Consider the following 16119-nt stretch of genomic DNA (forward strand, 5'->3'; position numbering starts at 1 on the left):
ATGGCATTTTCCATCATTAGTCTTTTGGAGTTGTCTTAGATCTTTGCATTGCTGAGAAAAGCTATGTCTATCAAAGTTAGTCATCACAGAGTGTGGCTGTTACTGTGTACAATGTTCTCTTGGTTCTGCATAAGTGACATTTTTATCAAATGTTTCAGATGAGGCACAAGTTGGAGGGATGGTTAACATCTTGGATGACAGAATCAGAATCCAACAAGATCATGAAAGACTAAAATGATGAAGCATATATAAGAAGATTAAAATTTGATAGAGATAAATGCAACCTAGGTTAAAAAAAACTTCATGTCTTATATGAGATGGGAGAAAAAGTGGATTCCAACTCAATGTGAGGCAATAGTATGATATGGCAGCCAAAAGGGTAATGGGATCTTAGGCTGCCTTAAGACAGTTATAGCCTCCAGGGAAAAGGAGGTGACAGTCTGATTATACTATTTTATAGTCCAAAAACATTAATTTCAAGTCAGTTAAATATGTATTAATTAGGCTCTTGTTATCTGTCTGGCACTGTGCTAGGCACCAAGACTACAAAGGTCAAAAGAAAATACTCCCTGACTTCAAACAGCTTGAATTCTGATACACAGATCAGTAGATACAAAGTATATGCCTCCAAAAGTAATTGGGATGAGGGAAGCACTAATAACTGGAGAGGTCAAGAAAGTCTTTTTCTAGGAAGTGATATTTGAGCTGAGATTTGAAGGAAGCTAGGGATCTAAGACACAGAGGAGAAAGAGGAAGAGAGAGAGGAGGGAGGGGGAGAGAGAGGGGAGAGATGGAGACAGAGGGAGAGAGAGAGTGGCAGGGTGGGAGAGAGAATATGAATGAGCATTCCAGGCATAGGAAACAGCCCATTCTAAAGTACAGAAAGGAGATTTATTATATGCATGGGGCAGCTAGGTGGCACACTGGATAGAGCACTGGACTTGGAATCAGGAAGGCATATCTTCACAAGTTCAATTTTGGCCTCAGACACTTATTAGTTGTGTGACTCTGGGCAAATCACTTAATCCTTGTTTGCCTCAATCTCCTCTTCTGTAAAATGAGCTAGAGAAGGAAATAGCAAATCACTCCAGTGTCTGCCATGAAAACTGACTGAAGAATAGGGACATTGAGTAGGCCAAATTGGCAGGAACACAGAGTGTGTGATGGAGCAATGATTTCTATTCAGCCTAGAAAGGTGTGTTAGAGCCAGATTTTGAAGGACTTTACATGTCAAATAGAGAAGTGTATATTTAATCTAAGAGGCAATGAAGAGCCCCTAAAATTTCTTGAGCAGGGGAGTAACATAGCCACTCCATGAATTGCAGAGGGCAGAATATTTGTGAAGGGAGACCTAGTTAGGGGACAGATACAACAGATGTTACGGAGGTAAAGTTGACAAGACTTGACAACAGATAAGATATGAAAAGGTTGAGGAGTGTGAAGAGCTGAGAAAGGCCCCAAGGCTGTGAATATGAGTAACTGGAAGAATGATGATACCCTTGGGGGAAAAAACAGCAAAGTTTGGGGAGGGATGCCTTTAGGGGGAAAGATGTATTCTGTTCGGTATATGTTTTATATGTTAAGTTTGAGATGCTTATGGAGAATCCAGGTGCAGCTAAAGCTGAGGAGAGAGACAAGGGCAATCTATGTAGATTTGGGAGTTATCTGCATTAAGTTGATAGTTAAACCCATGACAACTTGTAAAATTATCAAGAGATAATATAGAGAAGAGAGCCCAGAATACAGCCCAAGGATATTCCCACACATAGGAGCAGAACATTAGAAGCTGCTCTGGGAAAGAGCCAGAGAAGGGAAGAGTAGAATCAAAACAAGACCGTAAGGTCATGAAAACCCACCTAGAAGAGAGAATCCAGAAAGAGGGAAGAGGAGGAAATATGTTGAGTTCAGAGCACTACATTTTAAGAAGGCCATTAAGATGGAAAGCATCCAGTTAAAGAGGACTAGAAAGATAAGATCATGTCATTAAAAGCATTAATAGTTTAACCTGGAGAAGTGATACTTTAAGGGGGTAGGGGAAAGGTTAGAGGAGCACACATAAGGACTGCTTTTGAGTATTTGAAAGGGAATGAAAGAAATATTGGACATGTTGTGTTTAGTACCATAGGACAAAAATGGGAACCATGGATGGAGTTGAGAGAGGAAACTTTCAAACAATGCAGTTGCCCAAAAGCACAATGGAATGGAATGCCTCAGGAAGTAGTGGGGTACTGCCCCCCTCCCTTGAGCTCATCAGGTGAAGGTTAGAGGATCATAACCTGGAGTACACTGTAGTATATAGCCTCTAGGTTCCCTTACATTTCTGTTATTGTGTAAGTACCCAATTTAAACTTGTCACCATTACCTCTGTTACAGAATTATGCAGATATGAATTTGACTATGGTAACAGTCAACAGTTGGTTGGCTAGACCCCAAAGTGTAACATATTTGCCTGTTACCTATACTTTACAGATTTTAAAAGGCAAATAGAGATGGGCAGGGACTGCCAATGGTCCAATTATGCTTTAATACTTCAATAAAACCATTATACCATGTGGATATTCCCCCTGTTGGTGAAGATCATGACTCATCTGTGTTTTCAAAACTTTCTAATTATCAGTGTTCTCTGTGTGTGTGTGTGTGTGTGTATGTATATGTGCATATACACACACACCACTCATCATGTAGTGATCAACCAACTGTGGCTCTCCTTCCTAACTAGGTTAGTACTGACATAGTAAACTCATTCTTTCTAAGACACTCAAATCCTTTCCAGCATGGTAGACCCATCCATAGCTTATGCTTTGCTGGTAGTACATAGTCTTCTAGGACCTAATGGTCATAATACACCATGATGACACATAGGAGAACAATTTCATGAAGAAATAGTCTGCCACACTCTAAATTCTATTTAGCAAGAATCAAAGTATTGCCGTTCAGCTAACAATTTGAAGGTAGTTGGGTTTTCACTTAGGAGATAAGCCAAAGGAAAATAATGAACATATGATGCTGGATCTGGAGATCTTCTAACATAAAGGATAAAATTTGTGTTTTGCCTTAAAAGAGAATAGAATATCTGATGACTTGAGTCATTAAGTATATTAAGTGTTGTAACAAGGAAAACAACAAAAAGGTTGTTTTTCATGTCCACTGATAGCTCTGGTAGGCTAAACAGACATGCTTTGGGTCACATTCCGGTCTATAGCAGGTTGGAGCTCTAGGAATCCAGGCCTTTTAATTCCCATCCAAATGCTTATTTCACTGTACTACCTCCTCTAATCAAGAGGAAATGGGCTCAAATTCTAGCAAGATGACTACAAAGCAAAGTTTGTGCCATGGGATCATAGATTTAGGGATAGAAAGGACCTAGAAAACATCAAAAAGCATTTATACGGTGTTATCAGGTTTGCAAAACACTTTTACAAATGCTTTCATTTGATCCTCCAACAGCCCTGGGAGATAGGTACTATTATTATCCACCTTTTACAGGTGAGAAAATCGAGGCTGGTAAATCTTAAATGACTTGTCTAGGGTCACACAGCCAAGAAGTATCTAAGGCTAGAACTCAGGTCGTCCTGGCTCCAGGTTAAAGCACTCTATCCATTGTGCCACCGAGCTACCACCTTTGGCATCTAATCCAGCCCTTCAGTATTCAGATAAAGAAACTGAGGTCCAAGCAGGTTAAGCTTCTTCTGTAAGGTTACACAGGTAGTAATTGATGAGGGATAGGATTTGAGTCTAGGATTTCTGAGGTCCAGAGTAAGGAGAGGAACAGTGAATTTAGTTTTTTCATGGAGACTTTGATGAATGAAAATAAATACCTCAGTGTTAAGTTACACAGAGTCAAGGAAAGTTGAATGGTTTCGGCATTTAGGGGAGAACTTGGTTCAAATTTTGCAATGACTCTAGCCATGTGACAATGGGCAAGTCATGTAACTACTCTGAGCATCATTTTCCTGATCTATAAAATGGGGCTAATCCTCCATGCGGTACCTGTCATGGGGTTGCTATGAGAATCGAACGAGATAACATACAGTTTAACTATTGGCTGTAATTATTTTCAGGCGCCCTTTCCAAATTCACCAGTGCCATTGGAGTGATATATCTGATAGCCATCAGCTACAATGACCCAAAAGACAGTCAAAAAGGAATCTCTTTTTTCAGTTTTGGTTCAGATCCCAATTTGTCCATAGCCTGATTTTGTTCTGCATTTACGGTCAGTGGGCGATAGAGGGTTTTATCCATGACCACCAGCTTGAGATATAGCCCCTACAGAGGAACACAGAAAAATTTGGATTGTACTTAAAGGTCCCTACCCCATAATTAAATAGCACAAGCTCCTCAAATGGGATATTTGAAGTACAAAATACACGAAGTCTGTATGATTGGGAAGCCATTCAATTTCCTGAAGTTCATTTTCAGTAACTGGCTTGCTCATTTCAGAGCCTCAGGGAATCTCCTGGGAGTTGCCAGTGGAAGGGATGGTGAGCACCGAACCTCTTTCAGGACCAGTACTGAAGACAGAACAACCATCCCTCAGGATGAAATTCAGTATTGAGGATTTCATTTTGCACAAAATGTTGGGAAAAGGAAGTTTTGGCAAGGTACGTTACAGGATGAGGAAGTGCATCTGGGATGATCCCAGAAATTAAAATGAACAAGGATTCTTGTCAGTGGGGCTATTCATTCTGGGGCTGGAATCTTATGAGGCGTTCATTGAGCAGCATTTCAATAAGGAAGGATTTGTGTTTGGTATAAAAATCTAGAGGCTTCCCTCTGAACACTATCCAGCTTATCAATATCCCTCTGAAAATATGGCACCTATACTCCTGAAGCCATAGTCTATAGAAACATTGGTTAAAAACTAGGATTAACATTTCAGTTTGACCAGCTTTTATTAAATGTCTACTATGTTCAGAGTAGGGACAGCTAGGTAGTACAGTGGATAGAGTGCTGGGCCTCGTGTTAGAAAGACTGATCTTCCTGGTTTAAATCTGGCCTCATATACTTTTTAGCTGTGTGATCCTGTGCAACCCCTTTAACCCTCTTTGCCTCTGTTTCTTCATCTGTAAAATAAATTGGAGAAGGCAATGGCAAACTACTCGAGCATCTTTGCCGAGAAAACCCCAAATGGGGTCACAAAGAGTCGGACACAACTGAACAACAACATTGTTCAAAGTACTTTGCTAAGTGCTGGAGATGAAAAAGCTTAAAAATAATATTGTCCCTGTCTTCATGGAGTTGCCTATCTAAGAGAGAAGATAAGGGGTTTTCAGAAACAAATATGATACCAAAAATGTGATAGAGGCAAATTACTCTAGGAAAATTGAAGAGGGGAGAGATGGGAGAATCAGGGAAGGATCCTGTAACCTTTAGTGATACCAGCACCATGGAATAATGTCCAAGGGCACCAAGGGTATGAGAGGCAGGAAATAAAATAGGGGAAAAGAGGAAAGGGAAAGAGAACAAGGCATATTTGGGGAAGAGGAGTGCCAATCAATGGCACTTCCATTCTGTTTTCTACTTTTAGCATATGAAGTTGCAGTAATGGGCTAGTATGATTGGGCATATCTACTTTTTTATTCACTAAGTGATTTTCCATCCCAGTTATGATGAGGTATGGAAGACAGGACATTGATATCAATTTGGGAAGATTATTCTAAAGGTAAAATGACTTAGGGGCTACAAGCTCATATTTCCAGGCTGTTGCTCCTCCTCAATAACCCTCAGTTTGCCAGTGAGGATCAGTTGAATGAGGATGTTTAACCTTGAGAAGATGGCAGCGGGGATAGACTTAAGAGCTGTCATTATTTAAAGGTCTCATCCTTTGGAAAAGGACTCATTCCACTCAGCCTCATAGGGTAGAACTAGAAGCAGTAGTTGCAAGGTGTAAAGTAAAATCTAGGCTTCTTAGAAGGAAAAGCTTCTAAATCACTACAGTTATCTGCAAGTGGAAAGGACTTCCTTGAGATGTCATGCATTTTCCCTCTCTGGAGAGCTTCAAAAAAAGGCTGGACCATCTTTTGTCAGGGAAGGTGTAGAGAGATTCTTGTTCAGGTACACGTTGCACTAGATGGCTGCCGAGGTCCCCTCCAACTCTTAAGATTTTGTGAACCAAAAAGGGAACCAGCAATCATAACCAGTTGTCATGGGCAAGTGGAATATTTATCAACTCTAACATCAATGAGGATAGGGAATTTTCAAGATAAGACATTAAGAAAGGGTTATGGGAAGATAAAGAGATATGTTCATAATATGCAGGTATCCTCACTGGCCTTGTAATTCTTTTATGTACCTAAATGTAGCCCTAGAAAAAGTCCACTGGGACTGAAGCCCACCGGCATGGGTCCTTCCCCACCTGGGAAGGATCACCCTGTTTCATGCACTTGTGTAACTCCTTTCAATGTAATACTTAGACACCTGTTCTCTAGACTTTGGCAGGGACATTCACCCAAATTATACTGAGCAAACTAAAACACAAGTTAGCTGATATCAACAACCGCAGCAATAAAGCTCAGAATTTGGGTCTCAACACCAGCAATCGCCTGCAGCAAATTCCACTCTTTTCAAACTGCCTCTGGTTATCTTTAATTCTTTTAGATGTTTCTTGCAATAATATTACCTACTAGGAATTCATTTGGCATTAATCTGGGCACAACAAACAATTTTATAGCCACTCTTCATTATCATTTGTGGTCAATTAATGTGCAATTATAACATGTTACCAAAAATCCTAAGATTAAAACTGCCTTTTCAGCTGCTTAGTTTATAGCTGGTTTGGGGGTGTTTATTGAAAGAAATAATTATAGCAAGAGCACTTTTAATTATTGATGAAATGGTTTTTCCCTTTTGTCCCCAACCCCATGGCTTTCCATATTTGAATAAGAAAGCCATTCAACTAAATTTACAAATTATGTCACTATCTGAAGGACAAATAAGAGGTTCAGTTTTACTCCGTTATATACAAGGATTAGCACCTCAGAACCTCATTTAATCATCTAATCCAAGCAAGTATTTGCCAAGGGCCTACTGTGTGCTAGGCAATTTACCTAAAGAACAGAAAATTTGACCTCTCTGTTCAAACTTAAAGCAAGAAGGAAAATGACCTACACCAAAGACTGGAATTCTTATATTTCCCACAATAATAGAGATCCTATTAAATCAATTTTACTTTTCTCCTCTCATTTTTCTCTCTCTTGAACTGCCTCTTCTTCTATCTTGTCTTCCCCATCTTCTTTCCTAATTTGCTTCCTCTCTCCTTTTCCCTTTTACTGGAAAAGGAAGTATTCATCAGTAAGAACCAGCACATCTTCATCAAGAAGAGATCATGCTAGATTAAATTCATTTCCTTTGTTAAAAAAAAAAGTTACTAGACTGGTACCTCAAGGAATAAACGCTATAGGTGATCTGCCTAATGATAATAGCTAATATTTATATAGTGCCCAATGTGGGCCAGGCACTATACTAATATAATATCATTTGTTCCTCAAAACCCCAAGAGGTAGGTGCTATTATTATCCCTGTTTTACAGATGGGAAAACTGAGGCAAACAGAAGCTAAGTGACTTGACCAAGTTTTCTATCTACTGTACACCTACCTGCTCCCTGTGCTTCATCAGTGCTTTTGACGGTCTCTCATGGAGGCAAAATAGTCTCTCTTACAGGCAAGATAGACAGAGGTGATAATGAAATAGGTAAATTCAGAACAGACTAAATAAATGATCAGATCCAAAGAACAGCTATTAATTACTTAATGTCTTCTTGGGAAGGAGGAGTTTGGTAGAGTGCTCCAGGGATCTGTCCTTAACTGTAGGCTTTTCAGTGTTTCTATCCATGAGGGGGCATGTTGTACTCTACCCTCGTACTTGTAGGGAGACATAGGTAACATGCTTATCAAATTTGCTAATATTGTGAAATGAGGAGGTACAGGTAATATAAGAGATGACCAAGTCAGAATTTTAAAAGATATATACAATGTAGAACAGAGGACTAATCAAATCAAATGAAATTGAATAGGAACAAATGTAAAGTTTTATAGTTGGAATTAAATAATCAATTGCTCAGTATAGGTTGGGGGAGAACTAAAAGAGTTCTGAGTGTTTCAGTGTAGTACAAGATAAGAGCACATAAATGAAAGGCAACCAAAACAAAGCCCTGATTCAGTCAATCAGCAAACATTTACTGTTGTTCAGTTGTGTCTGACTCTTTGTGATTCCATTAGGGATTTTCTCCACAACGATACTGGAGTGGTTTGCCCTTTCCTTCTCTAGCTCATTTTACAGATTAGGAACTCAGGGAAACAGGGTTAAGTGACTCGCCCAGGGTCACACAGCCAGCAAGTGTCTAAGGACAGATTTGAATTCAGGAAGATGAGTCTTCCTGACTTCAGGTCTGGCACTCTATCCACCTAGCTGCCCTAAACATTCATTAAGCACCTACTATGTGCCAGGCACTGTGATAAGCTCTAAGGTTACAAAAAGAGGCAAAAGACAGTCCTTGACCTCAAGGAGCTTATAGTCTAATGGGGAGACAGCATGCAGACAAATATATATAAAGTGAGCTATTATTATCATTAAGGCAAAATTCATGACCTTGAAGAGGAGCATGACTGAGTGGTTTGGAATCACAGAGTATAATGAATTCTCTAGGTAGAAGGCAGAGGAAGTATAACATTTATTTAGACTCCAAAGGATCAGACTCAAGGACCAATGCCCCCAATTCAATATCATGGCAACAACATTCCAAAACCAATAAGCCCACCTCACTACAGTAACAAGGAGTTTATAAAAAATATTACAGCAGCAAGCCAGACCATATTTGTGCTTCCCCTCAATGCAAGGACCCTCCTATAAGAAGATCACTCACAAATCCTAAGGCCCTGCTCAGCACTCTCTCCTGCGGCTTCACTGACTCCAAGTTCTGAAACTCCCTCTCGTGTTCATCACTCTCAGCTCTGCATGCTCTGGAAGCTGGCCCTCAGCTCCTGAATCCTGCTGCTCTGTTTCTCGGTTTCTTCAGCTTCTCACTGTTTGTCTTCTGTTTCTGCAGATTCTGCCGTTTCCAAGCTCTGTTCTCTCTTTTTATACAGTGCTTAGCCATCATCTGATTGACTAGCACTCAGGCACATACCACTGGCTCTGGTCTTAGCAACTCCCTTAGGGCCTAGGGCTTCCAAACTAGTTTGCTAACCAGCCTGGGGCCTCACACCTAGATAGTGAAAGGGTGTGGGCTTCTCTCTAATCAGACCTCTCTTTGTTGTCCCCACCCGAAGCCTGTTCAATGGGTGGGAAAGATCTTTTCACTTACTGATTGGCTTTAAGGCTATACATAGGAAAATAGAAGATAATTAATAAAGGGAAGGCACCGGAATGAAGAGGAGTTAGGCGAGGCTTCCTAGAGAAGGTGAGATTTTTGTTGACACTTAAAGGAAGCCAGGGAGGTCAGTAGTCAGAGTTGAGGGGAGAAATTGTTCCAGGGATAGAGGACAGCCAGGAGGCCATTGTCACTGGATTGAAGAATACATATTGGGAAGATGTAAGAAGACTGGGAAGGTAGGAAGGGACAAGGTTATGAAGGGCTTTGAATGCCAAACAGAGCATTTTGTATTTGTTCCTGCAGACAGTGGGGAGCCACTGGAGTTTGAGTAGGTGGGAAAGGGCTGAAGTGATTGGGCCTTCACTTCAGTGGCTGAATGGAGAATGGATTAGAGGAGGAAGAGACCTGAGACAGGCAGCAGCACCACCACCAGCAGGCTATTGCGATAATCAAGGTGTGAGGTAATGAGGACCAGCACCAGAGTAGTGGCAGTGTCAGAGGAGAGAAAGAGGCATATTAGAGAAGGTGAAATCAGTAGGCCTTAGCAGCAGATAGGATTTCACAGTGAGCGGTGGAGGAGGGCAGTGTGAGAGATCCAGGGTGACTCCTCTGTTGTAGGCCTGAGGGACTGGGAGGATAATATTGCCTTCTACATAAATAGGGGAGGGGAAAAATATGAGTGCTAGTCTTGAGCTTTATTAAAAGATGATTAGTATCCAGAATGAAGCAAATGATGCCCCTGCTCCAGACCACATGTGGCATATAGTACTCTCTTCTGGGTGCCATATTTTAAGAAGGGACATTGATTAGTCAAGAGGAGAGTAATCAGGATGGTGAGCATCAGTTGAAGGAGCCAGGGATGTTTGGCCTAGAGAATAGAACACTTAGGGAATACATGATAACTGTCTATAGATATGTGATGCTATAACATAGAAAAGAAATTAAATTTGTTCTTCTTGGTCCCAGAGGATAAGAGTAGGAGCGATAGTTAGAAATCACAATGAGGGGAGTTAGGCTGGGTGTGTGGAAAAACTTCCTAACAATTAGAGTGGTAGAATAGTCTAGTTTGGGAGAAATCCTGGATTTCCCCATCATTAGAAGTCTTAAAACAAAAGGGATAGATGAGCATCTATTGGTTAAGTTGTAGAGGTAATTCCTATCCATGTAAGTTGGATTAGATGGCCTTTAAGTTCTATTCCAACTGAGATTTTATGATTTCTCCTTTTTGCTGAGGTGCCTACCTTCATGTGATTTATGATTCCCCAAAGAAATCTCTACCCTTTTCTCATATTCTCATGTAATTCTAGTAGGCTCAAAATAATGGGGGGGGGATGTCGAGGGGGAAGTAGTTGGAAACAGATTGTGATCATCAGGGCTTCTTTGTTCAGTGGACCCAGAATGACCTTAAGGTCCCAATTAGTGTGAACAATGAATCCCCTGAATCAGTCACAGATATTTGAATTCACACTATTTGAAGATATAATTATATAAATATGGTAACTGGTTCCAGCCCAATGGAAATATGAAGTATGAATTCTAATAAAATGACTGTTTCACAGGATCCTTTGTTTCAACTAATCAGAACCTAGCTGTGACCCTCCTTGATTATTCCCAGGACCCCTGGGGTTAGGCATTTTCCTAATTCCAAAATGCATAACCTCCATACTTTATCACAAAATTCAGCAGGGAGACAGGAGTTTATGAATGAGCAACCTATATATGGTATATTTGCCATATCAATGGCCATCCAACTTCTCAACACCCTTGATCCTTCTTCTGTTATACAGGAATAGCCAATGGCCTGAAACTAGAAATAAAAGTTAGCCACCAATGTCAATATTTTCCCCAAACCACTCCATCACCCCATTTACCCAAGAAACAATTTCCTCCCTACCTAAATTGACACTAATTGGTATGGGGGGGGGGGGGGGTAAAGGATGATGGAGGAACTGAAATACAGCTAGGTCCTAATTAGTGAGAATGATTCATCTCCTGAAGTAGCCCCATTATTCCAATTTGCACTGCATGTTTCCATTGGACTGGAATCATTACGATGTTTTACATAATTGTACTTCAAATAGTGCAGATGTGAACACATGTGACCACTTCAGGAAATTCTTTATTCGCACTCAGTTGGGATGTAACTGTCTGCGTTCACCACCTCGGAAAGAAAGTGTGTATATGTGAATATGTACTGAGGTTAGAAATTGGGGACCTTCCAAACAGTGTATGCTATGTTTATTCTTACCTACCCTTCGTCCTTTAGTCCAGTGGAACCGGAATAACTAGTGGTTGCTGCATTTTTTAGGCCCAGAGAATAATATCCCATTTCACAGCATTTTTAATACTGTGATAAATCCTGAAATGAGAACCAAAAGTTAAATTTTAGAGCATTTATTAGTAAAAGAAACTTCAACAAAACTTTATAGCATTAAAATGTTAAATAATGCCCTAGGCCAGTGAAAATAGACTTCTACTCTGGCTCAAAAGTCTTAACCCCTTAGTTCTTATAGAGTTTTGTGGACCGTGTTTTCTTTTTCTTAATGACAAGTCTAAACCAATCTCTTATTTCTCTCCAAGGTATTCCTGGCAGAATTCAAGAAAACGAACCAATTCTTTGCAGTAAAAGCCTTGAAGAAAGATGTTGTTTTGATGGACGATGATGTTGAGTGTACGATGGTGGAAAAGCGAGTTCTTTCACTGGCCTGGGAACATCCGTTTCTAACTCACGTGTACTGCACATTCCAGACTGAGGTACAGACTGATATGTATATTTAAATCACTTGTCTCTAAAAGAGAATAGTAGTTATTACCTGTCCAGAACTGGGACACCAAATTCAGCCATGTGGTGAGTCCCTCATCTCTAGCTCCATTGACTTCAAATATTGGTCCAGAGGTTAAATGAATGCCTCCATTTCTTCAACTGTAAACTGAGGATAGTGGTAACATCTACCTCCCAGGGTTACTGAGATGATGAGTCAAATAAGATAATATTTGTAAAGTCCTTGGCTCAGTGTCTGGCATGTAGAAGGCACTTCATAAACTCTTCTTTCCTTCCTTATGAAATCAATTAATGGCATTTATGCAAGGTATACCATTAGTGGAATTTCATGCCCTGTGACAAGTAGTCAAAGGATGTATTTGGGAGGGGGAGGGCAACTGGAGAAGGCCTTCCTGGTACCACTTAGGTCAAAACACTTGTGCAGTCACATGACTCCAACAGGACAATCCTGAATGTCAGGCACCTTGTGAGGGCTTAGTAAATATTTAATGATGAGTTAAGGGTACTAGAAAGTAGAAACACCTGCATTTCCATTCCTCTTTCACCATGTGGGTTCTAAGATGTTTACTGTCAGAAAAAATTTCCTCTCCTAAAGCATTTGGTTAAGCTGGGTCAAAGTTGAAAAAACAAGCCTGCATGAAGATTCAAACTCTTTTAGAGGATGAAGATAAAAACATTTGAAAGGGTTATATTTGCCCAAAGAGCATGAATAGATCTAACTTCACCCCCCCCACCAAAAAAATTCCTGTAACTAGGAGTTCTTAACCCTTTTGTATCATAACCCTTTTTGGCATTTGGGTGAAGCCAATGTACTCCTTAGGATAGGCCTGCACAACCTGTGGCCTGCAGGCTGCTTACTGCAGGCCGCTTGCGTCACGCCAAAGGATTTCGGGTAGCCTGTGAAAAATGTAAAGAAAAATATCCTTTGTATATAGAGGAAATCCTCTGGGAGCCGCAGGTTGTGCCCCTTCCACATCCTGACTTTCCCTATTGCAGGTTGGCATAAGAAATTAAATGGGAAATTTGGGGGAGGGGGGGTTGAAAAGCTGCCTGTGAATGAACAAATGCTTTACGGAAATTTTACAATAGGGCATACTGTAAATGCCTCATAAAAGAAAAAGAAAAAATCAGACTTCTCTGGTACAAAGGGAGGGCCAAAAAATTTTATGCTAATTTTCCAGATCACGGCGGCACCGCACCCCTAAACCCCACAATGTGGACAAGGATAACCTTATTCCTAAACATATACAATAAAGTATGTAGGATTGAAAGAAAACTATATTAAAATAAAAGTGCATATTTTCCCCATCCAAGTCCACAGATTCCTGGGTGGCAGGGGATAGCGGTGGTGGTCTCCGGACCCCAAGTTAAGTTGACTTAGAATTTTAAAATTGGAAGGGACTCAGAATTCAGCTCATTAACCTCCTCATTTTACAAAGAGGCTAAATGACTCAACAAAGCCACACAACTATGTTATGACCGAGCTAGGTTGAATACCCAGGTCTTCTGACTTGTGATCATAGACCTGAGAGCAGAATAGTATAATGAATGGAGCGCCGGCTGTAGAATCAGGAAGACATGGGCTTTCAATCCTGCTTCACACACTTGCTAGTGGCTAGTTAGTATGGTAGAGACAGTGCTGAAGCCAGAGTCATCAAGACCTGAGTTCAAATCCAGCCTCAGACACTTACTTGCTGTATGACCCTAGGCAAGTCATTTAACCTCTCTAAGCCTCCATTTCCTCACCTGTAAAATGTAGATGCAAATACTACCTACCTCACAGGGTTATTGTGAGAATGAAATAATTACAAATCTGAAAGTGCTACATAAACTACAGCTGTTATTTTTGCTGTTATTATGGTCTGGAGTCAGGAAGACATGTCTTCCTGAGTTCAAACCTGACCTCAGACACTTACTAGCCATGTGACCCTGGGCAAGTCACTTAACCCTTGTTTGCCTCAGTTTACTCATCTGTAAAATGAGCTGGAGAAGGAAATGGCAAACCACTCCGGTATCTTTGCCAAGAAAATCCCAAATGGGGTCAGGAAGAGTCAGACAAGACTGAAAACAACTGAACAATAAAGCTGTGTAAACACTTGCAATTCACTTAAACCCCTCTAAACCTTATTTTACTCTCCTACAAAGTAAGAGGTTTGGACTCAATGACTTGTAAGGACCCTTGCAGTTCTAAATCAATGTTGTTTGATGAAGTGCTGGAGGCTATTTCATAAGAACATAATTTAGTGCTGGAAGAGACCCTGGTCCATCCCCTAATTTCATTGAGGAGGAAACTGGTGTAAGACATCAAATGAGTTGGCTGAGGGTCACGCAGGGTGGGCAGAGCCAGATTCTAACTCACTTACTTTGACCCCAAATGCAGGGTATTTCTACTTCTTATCCATAGGTTTCAATTTACTTTTTTTTGAAGTTTACTTGTTCTTCCTTAGAGATAGTGAAAGGGTTTTTCTGTTATGTTTTATTGGCCCTGACCTCTGCTGTGAGAGGATGATCAACATTATTGGATATATTTTCCTCTCATTCAAAGAAAGCGCATTTCTCTGGTTCTCTCACTTCTTCTTTATCCTCTTCGTTGACTTCATTCTCTTCAATGTTGTGCTTCCCAAAGTCCTGTCCTGGACCATCATTTGCCAGGGACTGAGCTAAGTGTTGAGGGTAGAAAGGCAAAATCAGTCTCTGGCCTCAGGGAGCTCACATTCGGACAAGAGAGACAAGATGTAAAAAACCAGGTACATATAAGATACATACAGAGTAAATGGAAGGCACTTTCCTGGGGAGACCATCAAAGACCTCTTGCAGAAGATGGAGAAGGAAATGGCAAACCACTCCAGTATCTTTGACAAGAAAACCCCAAATGGAGTCAGGAAGAGTCAGACATGACTGAAAACAACTTGAAGAAATCCAGGGTTGCTAAGAGGCAAAGGAGAAGAAGAAGAGCATTCCAGGCAGCAAGGCACAGAGAGTAAACCAGGGGTGGGGAACCTGTGGCCTTGAGGCCACTTGTGGCCCTCTAGGTTTTCTAGTGTGGCCTTTGAATCCATTTAGTCAAAGGGCCACACCTGAGGACCTAGAGGGCCACATGTAGCCTCAAGGCCACAGGTTCCTCACCCCTAGAGTAAACAAAGCCATTTAAATGGCAAGTAGGCCAGTGTGGCTGGATTATAGTGTGAGGAGAGGAGTAAAATATAAGAAAAATAGAAAGATAGGGAAGGGGCCAGCTTATGGAAAGCTTTAAGTGCCAGAGGAGTTTTTGTTTGACCTAGGAGGTGATAGAGCTCACTGAGGTTGAGCAAGGAGGTGGAGGCGTTGACGTGATCAGATCAACATTTTAGAAAACAACCCTGCAAATTTTTAGAAACAAATGGTAAAAATTGCTTTTACATCTGTTTTCTTTCACGATGTGACTAATATGGAAATGTTTGGCACGACAGCAATATGAAATTGCTTGCCTTCTCAAGGCAGGGAAGGGAGGGAGGGAGGGAAGGAGGGTTAGAATTAGAATTTAAAATTTTTAAAAACAAATGTTAAAATTTGTTTTTACATGTAATTATTTTTACATGTAATTTTACATGTAACAAGGGAAGGGGAGAAGAAAGGAAAGAGAATATTACCCTGGCAGCTGGACTGAAGTGACAAGGAGACCAGGTAGGAGTCAACTACACTAGTCACTAGGTGATAAGGGCCTTCTTCTCTGCCTTTGCTATTACTTTTATTGGTGCCTTATGAGCTCCGTATCAGGGAGAATCTTAAGTAATTTTTCCTTAGTTGTGTTTTCTTCATCGGTCCAAAACTGACTTAATTTTAATGTTTTAATACTTCTTCTTCGAACTTTGCCCTTGTCAGGCACTATTTTACAATCCTAGAGCATTGGGAAAGTTGGGATTCCAGATCTAGACATTCAACCAAAGTCAACTCACCCTACTGCTGATTTCCATGGTGAAATTTTCCGCTGTAAAATCATTCATAAAACTATGCCATCTGACAGTGGGCCCTCTAGCCACATTCCGC

The 16119-nt window shown here is 40.7% G+C and overlaps 1 protein-coding gene across 1 annotated transcript in view; it reads left to right on the forward strand.

Annotated features, from left to right (window-relative positions):
* The window catches only part of PRKCQ (protein kinase C theta), a 217549-nt gene that overhangs the window by 110248 nt on the left and 91182 nt on the right, over positions 1-16119 (forward strand). The window contains exons 11-12 of the mRNA XM_036762109.1: positions 4441-4601; positions 11892-12065. Coding sequence (XP_036618004.1) covers positions 4441-4601; positions 11892-12065 — 335 coding nt within the window. The remainder of the gene's footprint in view (positions 1-4440; positions 4602-11891; positions 12066-16119) is intronic.

The sequence above is a fragment of the Trichosurus vulpecula genome, chromosome 5 (genome assembly GCF_011100635.1).
Source record: "Trichosurus vulpecula isolate mTriVul1 chromosome 5, mTriVul1.pri, whole genome shotgun sequence".
Classification (NCBI taxonomy): Eukaryota; Metazoa; Chordata; class Mammalia; order Diprotodontia; family Phalangeridae; genus Trichosurus; species Trichosurus vulpecula.